The sequence below is a fragment of the Merops nubicus genome, unplaced genomic scaffold (genome assembly GCF_000691845.1).
Source record: "Merops nubicus isolate BGI_N331 unplaced genomic scaffold, ASM69184v1 scaffold2450, whole genome shotgun sequence".
NCBI classification, from domain to species: domain Eukaryota; kingdom Metazoa; phylum Chordata; class Aves; order Coraciiformes; family Meropidae; genus Merops; species Merops nubicus.
Genome location: NW_008582015.1, coordinates 75,133 through 86,554, shown reverse-complemented (window position 1 = coordinate 86,554; position 11,422 = coordinate 75,133). Strand labels below are relative to the sequence as shown.

Genomic DNA, 11,422 nt, shown 5'->3' with positions numbered 1-11,422 from the left:
TTTGTAAACTTATTATAATGCATCACATTTTTACATGTGATTTTCTGCAGGCTTTGTGTAGAATAATTAAGATTTTAAAAGCTGAAGTAGTATTTTATTTTATAAATTACCTGTAGAGTTGGCAAATTGACAGGGACACTTTTTTTTTTAAAAGTGCTGTACACATGTTGTGTATAATTCTTTTAGCCCATTGTATGCAATCCTTAAGAATTTTCAGACATTTATCATAGATATGCAGTGAATACAGTAAATGCTAAAACTGTTTGGATAGTCATTTCAACCAGTCTTACCTCTAGAAGACCATAACAGTAATCAGATCACATCTGGTGAATAGTGTTAGAGTACAGTGTTAAACTAACGGAAAAACTCACAGTGAAGAAATTTAAGAAAATCTACCACAACCACCCTTCATATAGGTGGAGTAATAAAAAGACGCAGTGGCTCAGCTAAGAAACATGGAGATAATTCCTGGCAGGAATACAGATGCAAGTAAAAAAGTAGCATAAAATAACTATCTAGCTCTAAATTATCAAGAGCAATACCTTTACTAATACTGAATAATATTTTCCCAGGTGGATGATATGCTGTATTTTTCTAGTAAGAGAAATAAAATAAAAAATAAACGGTGAGATAAGATTCTTTCTGTCCACATTTGAAAAACACTCAGGTCACCAATCCCTGGTCAGATGTGACTGTAAGCATATATCTGAGGAAAATATACTGAAGGTGTTTGTAAAAAGAAACCATGGGACCCTGTAAATGAAACCAGAAGAACAGACTTCTGAAAAAGAATATTTTGTGAGAATTTCTATTGCCTGGATCCGCTTCAATGGCTTGCTTTGCCTTTGGCTATAGACACTTTATTATAATGGTGCTATATGGCAAACTAATCAGTGCCTGTCAATTCACAGGGGTAGTTCTGAACTCTTATGAAGAGATATAGTAGGAAAAGGGCTGTTAAACCCTATTTGATCCTTTGAAAATTTACCTCCTAGTGTTCTTGAAAATTATTTCTCCTGAATGGAGAGGAGTAGAAGGAAGTAATTAACTGAGGTAAGATGTTCCTGAAGAAAATTTTTTTTAAAAATAAATAAATAATTAGAAAAAAATACAATTAGAAACACCAGTTGCTTAAATCAGAACATTTATAGGTGATTTTGGGAAGTTCAGAAGCTATAATCCTTAACACCCATTTCTTCTATATTGTTACAAGGTAACTGGTTGCCTTATCAGCAACCAATACAGAGGAAGTGTTATTCTGCAAAGAGAAACTTGTGAGTTTTATGCCCCTGTAATTTTAAAAAATTAGATTTCTGGTAGTTTGTGGACATGCTACTCAAATAAAATATATTTTTTTAAAAAAAATTATTTTAAGTTGGTCTTTTAAAATATTGCTCTAATATCTTCTATATCCCCCTGTGTCCTCATGAGTTTGTTTAAAGATTTTTTTTTTGTAGTCTAAAATTTGCAATTTTTCTAACAGTGGAGCAGAAGATAACCAGTACTGACCCCAATTATAGTCAAGATTGTACAGGCATTCATATATGCTGAATGATTTGGGCTGTAATAACAATACATATATTTATAGAATTCTTCTCTTCTACCTCCCTGAAGCTACACACTGACCAAGATAAAGGAGATGGAAATTTAAAATACATATTAACAGGAGATGGGGCTGGCAGTCTGTTCATTATAGATGAAAATACAGGAGATATTCATGCTGCAAAGAAATTGGACAGAGAAGAAAAGTCCCTGTATGTGCTACGTGCCAAGGCTGTAGACAGAAAATCTGGAAGACAAGTGGAGCCAGAGTCTGAATTTATCATTAAAATCCACGATATCAATGACAATGAACCAAAATTCACGAAGGACATGTACATCGCCAGTATTCCGGAGATGTCTGGAGTTGGTAGGTAAAAACTTATACTTACGTAAAATACAAATGGGTTTGAGTTGATTTGGGACTTACAAGTAATTTATTATTTGAGGCACTTAATACTGGCTTCTGCAAATATTCATGGAACAGATTTTGTTGCCATTATTGTATCATAAATTATTGGTTTCTGATTTTGTTTATTTATTTATTTCATCTTCATCCACCATTTAGTCCCTTTTCCACACTAAAAGCTACTCTTTACTCTTTTAAACCCACCAGAACCATGAGGGGATATGGCATATATGGTTGTCTTATTGGTTACTGCATAGCTTTGCCACAGCTGAGAATATGACTTGCATAAAATATATCCTCTTCTTTTTGTAAAGTCTAATTTATTAAACCTTTAGACTAGAAAAAAACTTTAAGCATGTATTACAATTAATGTATCAAATGATGAAACTTATGTTCCTACAAATACTTATTTGTTAGTTATGAAGGTTTCTTTGTTTGTTTGTGGTTTTTGAATTATTTTTTCTTTTTGGTATCAATATTAGTGGTTGTTGTGTTTTGTTTATTATTATTTAATATGGACATTTTGTTTGTTTGTTTGTTTGTTTGGTATTTTTAAAAGAGCAAACATATTAACCCCTTCCCAAAGAAATAACTCTTCGTGTTTAAAAAATATTTTTCTTCATGAATAAAAACTTATAGCTACTCACAACTGCTGTATTGAAAAGTAGAAATGAGGAGAGGCAGTAGAAGATGGGTGAGAAATATTGCATTGAGGAAAACAAATTCTTTGAGTTCTGTTCAAATAATATAATGTGATAAATAATATTCACCAGCACACATTCATCAGCAGTTGTCATGATTGCCTAAGTGCTCCACTCTGTTACAGCAGAGACAGTCTCCCTGATAAGATGCGCAAACATAAAACACATAGGCTATGGGAAACAACAGACAGATAAATTCTCAAGAGTTATTTACTTCTCATGAATTACTGTAATGGTGTACCAAATCAGTCCTGGACGATGACATTGCTAAAAGGGACAATAAAATGCTGATCAACATTTGTGACTAATATGTATCTTTGCAAAATACTTTCCAGAGTCTAATAATTGTCTCAGAGAGCAACAGCAGATGTATAATGGAACAGAAGTCTATTTTATAACTCTCATTAGTAATCATGAGAAGGGTCTACCTAAACTACTATGTATAAAGTGAAGAGTCCAAGAACGTCTCTTTTAAAGACACATGGAAAATAGAGAAATCCTCTCCATGCAAAATTTACTGTGTTGATAATATATGAAGGAAAAATGTCATATTTAATTAAATATATTTGTGAGGACAGAACTCTATAGGAATAGAAAGGATAAAAAGCATGATGTCCATGCTTAATCTTATTACTTAGTCCAACTCCATTAGAGTCAATGAAGGAGCATGAATAAAAGAGAACAGAATAATATCTACTGCTTTGGCACAGCCTGTTAAATTTAAAGTGTATGAAATGTCTATATTTGATGAGGATAATGATAGTATAAGTACCATTATGTACTTTAAGCTGACAAAGTGTCCATTCGAGACACAAGTAAAGGTTTTACTGTAAAGAAAGAATTAGAAGGAAAGGATTTAAACAGTAAAAAAAGCCCCTTAGCTTCTAATGTGGAGGGGAAAAAAAAGGGATCTGAGTTACTCTTTGCCCTATTTAGTTGACTTTTGCATCTAGGGATATAAAAATTACACTGGAATGGCAATTTTTAGGATTTGAATTTGAATGAGTAAAAGTAGTTTTATAGTATCTTACAGTAGCAGAGAATAAAAACCCAAATCCATGAGTCTGTTCAAGAAGGAGAAATTCTGTATTTGTGAAGTCAGTGATAAGAATGCTCACTCACTAGTCAGGTTGTACATATAGGTAAAACACACAAATGTATTCTTTCTTGGAGAACCTTTGTGTCGTTCCTCCAGAAAAGGAGGCAGATGCCATAACTGAAGAAAATAACTTGGTAGTGAAAAGGTGAGATTCTTGCCTTAAGTGGAATACGACTTATGGTGAACAAGTGGTACTCATAAACCTTCCCATAAAACACAAAAGAGAACATATAAAGCACAGAATGAAGAGAGCGTAGCTCTTCAAAGACCTACATAAAAGGAACCTATCTGACTGTAAGTGGGCAAATATGCACTAGGCAACACATACAACAAAATTCAGGGAAAAAGAAGAAAAAGAGAGATTGATGCAAATTAAACTCAATACAGTGTGGCAATGGGCTGTGGAAGTTGCCCCTGTTTCACACTTTCCACAGGGGATACTGGTGGGTTATCCATTAAAAAATCTCAAGTGCACTATGAAAATGACATTTAAGCAGTTGTAATTCTTCATTTAATAGGTATGATTTAATGAACAACTACTGGCTTTTCTTTTGCCTGGATATGAACAACTGCTAGCTTTTTTTTTGTTTGGATATGCAGTCCAAACCGCTTTTTTCCTGAACACAGTGTTCATTGTGGAATGCCACAAGTTCACAGAGTTGGCAGTTATGCAGGTAGGCTTGTTACAGCTCAATGAATAATCTCTTCAGTGGTTTTGATATATATTGCTGTTTGCAGATCAGGTAGGTGTCAAATAGTGCAAAACCTAAATTAGGTAAGGATGTAGAGACCAACTTTCCAGCTGGTTTTGGGCTGTAGAATTTAAAATGGAATTTGAGGTTGTAGGGTTATGTGAAGTAAGTCATGAGGGAGAACAAGCTGAGAAATTATTGAGTGAGCAGTGCATATTAGGGTTATTGCTACTGTGAAAGTAAGGGTATCTGAAAGAAAATGATAAAAAATAAACTGAAAATGAAAAGAACGAAAGAAGGAAAAAAGACTGAGATCAGAAAAATACATTCCAGAAAAGCAGAAGACTTCAGAATCAAAAATTGTGTTCCTTAATTCTCTGTGTTCCTCCATAACAAATGGAAGAAGGTGAGAATAATAGAACAAAACCAAGAATACCTGGAATAGGTTGATCATTTTTACTAAGACGACATTAAATTTAAAAGTCAGTGTCGTCCTGCATTACCTTCATAAATACTCAGGATCACAAAATTTATTTGTTATAACTATATATACAGATTCTTGCATATCTAAACAAATAACTTTTCTGACTGGAACAGATTATATAATTACACTGTGCACATTTTAAGAAATACATATATTCATGAGGAGTAGGTCAACATTCATTTTGTGGGAAAATCTGTTTCTTCCCATCCTTCATTTCTTCCCAATTTTGTGTCTTAAAATATAGTTGGTTTTTTTTTTTTCTTAACTATTACATTTATTATGTTTGCCAAGTTCAACAAATATGACAGCAGATATTTATGAAAGCTCAGGAAAATGTCACTAGGATTGAGAAATTGAAGAGGAATCATCACTAGCAACATTTCCAGCTGTGTGTGTATCTGTTACTCAAATGACATATCATGCTACATATATCTCACTGTGTTATTGTTTCTTGGAATAACTAGATCTAGAGCACACAAGGGAAAATGGTAAGTCAACACCTCTGACAGAATGTGTGATTTTCAGTACCAATAGTAAAATTTCACTTATGTTTAACAATTTTGTTAGTAAGAACAGTGAAAGTGTAACACAGATTTTCAGCACAACCCACCCAAGTCCAACAGGAAATATGAATGTTTATTTGTGCACTAGTTTATGTTAATCCTATGTTGTAATATCTCCACTGCAGCCATCAAGCTATACATAAATTAGCCTTGCTATGCCTCAGTGGCATCCAGTCGTATCTCCAAAAGCATTATGGGTATACCTAAAATGCTGTGTAGCAAAGTAAGTACTGGAAGCAATCAAAACCACTGAAGTGAGCTGACTGCAGTGTCATTTCAGATAGCTTTTATGGAAATGATCACGCTAAATGTTCACAGTGATATTAACTCAAAAAATTAAATAAGAAAGTTAGTTTGAGATATTCTAAAATGCAGTAACATGGAATTTCTCATTAAAATCAGCTACTGCACTGAAGAACTGGAGGATAATAATTGCTGTAGCTATATTTTTAAAGTGTGGAAGAATCCTGACATTTGTCACACTAGGTGAATTGCTTCCATAAAAAAATGATTCCCCAAAATGATAAAAGGATGCTAGCCAGACCAATAAAGGTTAATCAAAACATGATATAGAAAGTAAAGGAACAAAAGACGTTCAACATTTTAAAGTGATATAATGCCAAACCTATAAGATGCAAACTTTGTCACAATAAAAAGCAGGTACATTTGAAGCATGACCTATTCTTATTGGGCTATATTTTAGGAACACTATAAAAGGAAACTTCAGAGAAGCTAAATACATATCTTGCATGTTGAGAATAATCTTTTCATTTCCTCTTCATGTAGAAAGAAAAGTACAGACCTATTCATACTTAAAAATCTACTCATTTCATCTTCAAGGCAAATGTGAGAAGAAGCTATGATCCAAGTATTTTTCCAAGTGCAAGATTATTGCTAAAAAAAAAAAAAAACAAACCAAAATGAAATCAAAATGAACCATACACTTCATTGTAAAAGCCACTTTTCTCAAGATACAAATGAAGCTATTAAGAAATTTTTATAAAGGGAAGTTAGCAATCTGATGGCCTGTGGAGTGCAATCCCTTTTGACACCTGGGCTAATATTATTATATCCTCCTGTACCTGCCTTGCTAATTTTAATGAGTTAGGCTTACCATTTTTTTCTCATTAAACATCTTCAGCATGTAGCTGAAGAGTATTGCACAACATATTTTTAATCTTTTAATTGATCCTGTTAAGAGAAGGGACGATGCCTAATTTAACTTAGCACTCATTTCTTCATACTTAACTGCTGCTTTCTAGATTTTATGGATCTAACCAAAAGCAACTCCTAGTTCAGAATTTCTACATGACAAGATGTATATAATGGGTAAGTATAAAGGGCCATATTTTAAGTGTTTAAGCTAAAAACTTAAAATTTTCCCATTCAATTACTCCTATTGCAAATACAGTGAGAACAGAAGAGTTTTAGCTGGACACTGAAATTTGGTAGAAGGACATTATATATGACATACAGATATGGCCATTTTCAACTCAGGCACACAGGATTACAACAACATGCCCAAACACACTTTGTATTTAGCAGCTACACTAAATAAAAGAGGTATAAAAAATACTTTCACATAAAAATGAAAATAAAAAAAAGAGAGGTGAAACTGCACTAAACCACACAGGGCAATATGCATTAGTACTACCATTTCTATTACTATGCTATCGCCTGTGGGTGTAGTAGTAGTACATACTGCAACACAAATTACACAATGATGTTGTTAGAAGTTCTCTTACTGTTGTTCGTTATTTCTACAGCATCTCTTTGGAATCTAAAAGCATCACAACTATTACTGAATTTAAGTTAGTCTGCATTCTGATAATAGTTTTATTTACATGTTTTCAGCATCATCTAAACATAAACACATGTCCAAGAATGTTTTGATAAGTTTGTTATTTTGTGTAGGATACTCTTACAATTACAAACAGGCCTTACAGTAAAAATTTAACTGTGTTTAGAAATTATATGAAATGAAAAAAAAAAAAACAAAAAAACCCAGAAAACTAAGTACAGTAACCATCAAATTTTCTATTTTTGAATTTGCTTATGTCAGTAAGCATTATTCTAAAGATGTGTGTAAACTACTAAATGGAAGCAGCTCTCATCTTTCATATTTCAGCATTTTTTTTTTAATTATATTTTCCCTGGTTTCATATGCTTATTAAAAAAAAATAAAAGCTTTGAATAACTGTCTTGACTTTACAACAAGCTTATGCAAACTACTTTGCTAACATGAAATTTCAGGATCATAATTTTTAATATATACTCTATTTTTAAATGAATTATTGAGTTAGCTTTACAGGAAAGATATATTTCAAATAAATATTTTACCCACAAGTTCATGTTTTACATTCTGTATTTAAAATATAGTATTAGATTTCCTTCTATTCAAACTAAGCATGACGGCATGAACTCTGTAGATAGAATATTTTCTATATTTCTGTTTAAAATTTACAGAACAATTTAACATTACAGATAAGCAGATGTCAACCTACAGCCAAGCAGATTGGTGCTGCTTCTTTTTTTGGTCTCTGCTCCTAGTTAAGCTGTTTTATGCCTTACCCACTGTCCCTCTAAACCCCAAAACTGTCCCTCTAAACCCCAAAGACAAAAAGCTTGAGCTAAATCATCAGAAAAATTGATTGTTCAAGGTCAATATTCTTTTTCTGCTACTTATATACACATTTTTCTTCAGCTACAAAATCCTTCTATCTTCTGAACAGCACTCCTCACTTTATTTTTTTTTTTTTTTTTTTTTTTTTTTTTTTGTGGCAGAGGTCTGGTTTCTTATTAAGATACTACAGATGTGAGGCAGCACAATGGGAAAACCAGAACTATCTGTCCACCCTGTGAGTAACCATTGACTCTTGGTGCTGGAAGAAATCAGGGTTTTGTAGAAGTGCTGTCAGCCAGTAAAGGTAGCTAGCCCTTGCTGTAAACACAGCAAGGTATAAATCATTTCCATATTTCTGTCCTATGGGAACTGAGCCCCTGTCAATTCATTGTTAGAAGGTTGCGACCGCTGAGCTCCCATAAACCTCCACCTGCTGACACTTTGTGACATGCTGGTCAAAATCAGCTCTCATAGGAAGAAATAAGATGACAACAGTTCAAATGCAGCAATTAGTAGGCAGGACGGGTGACTTTTAAAGCTCTGTAGGGGACTTAAGGCTTTTTAAACTGGTTGGCCAAAACTTTGGCGATGCAGTTTTAAAGTAACCACAAAGTCATTTAATCTCTCCATGTCTAAAATTCACACAAATTAGTGGAAGACTAGAGCAGCTCTACTCCATAGATATATCAAAATGTGTTCAGCTACTGCAGCAACAGACGTCACAGTGCCCTTGGAGTGAAAAACTTCTTGCCAAGTGGAGTTTCCACTCCTGGGCTATGTTAAATGTGGGTCCCCTTATATATCTCTTAAATGATTCAGTAGAATACTATTTGCTTGACTATTTTTATTGCAATAAATATATTATTTCCCGTTATCTGTGTAAAAAAAACCAAACCAAGAAAACTCCAGAGGCCTTGACCTCTCTAAATCTTGAAATTAACATTACAAGTTCCTGTATCACATTCACACTAAAAACTGTTCAATGTATTAATTTCCTTTCCTTTTATTTCAGTAGAATTTCAGTTATAACATGGTAATATCTGAACAAAAGCATAATGGGACTGAATTATTTACATCAGTACTTTTGCTCACACTGCAGTGCAGAACAATGGGTTATGTTCTGCATTGTTAGAGATGTTGTCCTTCCGATAGGATGTTAAGCCAAGGTCCTTTCATCTTTCACAGCTTCACATCTGAAAAGTAACAATCTCATTGAGATTCTGAAAATATCAAGGAACACCCATGGTTGCTTCAGCCAATATACATGCCTATTGATTTGAATACAATTACTTTACACACCCTTTGATGTAAACATGTTGCAATTCACAGCCACACACAACGTATTTTTAGAGCCATGGTAAATACCAAGTACCTATGCATGATGTCAATTTACAGTCACCTAATTAATTTCTTTATGAGCTCTTGAAGCTGTAAGCCACAAAGATATTTTGCTTCTTTTAAGACAACCGAGAGTATAACAGTTGCAGTGAGCCCCTTCTCACATTTATGTGATCATATTGGAGCTTGTGGCAATTGAACTGCTAGTATTAAGGACTGGAATAGCTGGGACTAATTAACATTACTAATATTAGGAACATCTCTGTCATTATCAGAAGAAACGTCAAATAGAGGTATGCATGTGTTATATCTGTTATTAAAACTAAAACATGGTGGACATTAAAATAAGTTAGTAGTAGGGAGGAGTTAATCTGTTGTCTAGGTGCAGATCTTAATCTTAAAGAACTAACATTAAAGTCTCTATATCATACTAATGCACAGGGTTCATTCTTGACACCATGTAGTTATTTGTATAATTTCAGCTGCCTGAAAAAAAAATCCTTTTCTTAATTGAAATGATTTTTGAGACGTCAAATGTTTTGATTTCTCAAATGTTGGATCTGTGGTAGGCTGGGAAGACTAGACATACAGATCTAAGTCAGGAATTGTAATTAAGTAGATATAACTTAAATCTCTTTGAGAATTGGCTATGTGGAGAAAAAACAAACCAACAAACCCTTACAAATGATATTGAACAGTATTTTTATTTTCTTCTGTTAAATCAAAACACATCTGGGACGCTTACTTAGTCTAATCCCCTGAACACAGAAGCTCTTTTTTGAAAGCAAAGGCAGCTTTCTTAATCTCTGAATATACATTTTAGTTGTTAATGTTATGGATCTGACTGTAAAATGTCAGGCTTATTTTTTAAATTCATACTAACACATGTATGCATCTATTTTGAAAGTAAACCCCAGATGTGGGGTGGTTTGTTGTTTTCTTTTGTTTTTTTTCTTTACCAGATTCCTCTGTAATTTCTAAGTATTTACAAAATGTGTATGTAAGATACAAAGGATCATATCTGGATGTAAGACAAAACACATTTTTTTTTCTAACATAATAAATATTGAAGTAACTAAGCAGCACACAGAGTAGAATATACATAATGATGCTTTGACATAATTTTGAGCCTTCCAAAGAGGTAACAGCCTCATCAAACAAATCAATCTTTCATAAAACAAACACCCAGGCTCCTACACCTTTATTTATCCCATGTACCTCATTCCATGAGGCATGTCCCTCCACCTCCAATCCTCAGTTTTAGTAAAGCTACTGAGAAATGAAAGCTTTACCTCATGTGAATCTGAATGATTAGGACTACTTCTATTACAAATTAATTTAGCTGCAGCTTACCACCAATCTAAGAGTAGCAAGCTCAGGAAAGGAACATTGCTCCCCCAAAAGAAGACCACTATTCTCCCTAAAGGAGTCCATCAAATGTCTCTCTACTATAAATATCTGCCTATGATAGATACAGTATTGTTAAATAAGTAAAAGTCTCACTTAAAATTCTCGTCGTAAATGCCCATGCATATATAATAGACATGTATGTTTATATATATTGCAGAAACAAAATATAACATCTTTCCATTAAATCCAGATTTAATTAAATTAATACAAATTAAATTCATCCAGAGTGACCTAGATAGGCTGGAGAAGTGGGCTCAGGTGAACCTCATGAGGTTCAACAAGGCCAAGTGCAGGGTCCTGCACCTGGGGAGGGGCAACCAGCACTATCAATACAGGCTAGAGGAGGATGTGCTAGTGAACAGTCCACTGGAAAAAGATTTGGAGGCACCAGTAAGTGACAAAAAGCTGTACATGAGCCACCAATGTGCAATGGCTGCCCAGAAGGCCAATCAAATCCTGGAGTGCATGAAAAGAAGCGTGGCCAGCAGATGGAGAGAGGTGATCCTGCTGCTCTGCTCTGCCCTGGTGAGACCTCACCTGGAGTTCTGTGTCCAGCTCTGGAGC

General features: G+C 33.9%; 1 protein-coding gene across 1 annotated transcript in view; it reads left to right on the top strand.

The window, feature by feature from the left end:
- Positions 1–1,588: 1,588 nt before the first annotated feature.
- The window catches only part of CDH9 (cadherin 9, type 2 (T1-cadherin)), a gene marked incomplete at its 5' end in the record, with an annotated part of 45,390 nt that continues 35,556 nt past the window's right edge, over positions 1,589–11,422 (top strand). The window contains one exon of the mRNA XM_008936265.1: positions 1,589–1,909. Coding sequence (XP_008934513.1) covers positions 1,589–1,909 — 321 coding nt within the window. The remainder of the gene's footprint in view (positions 1,910–11,422) is intronic.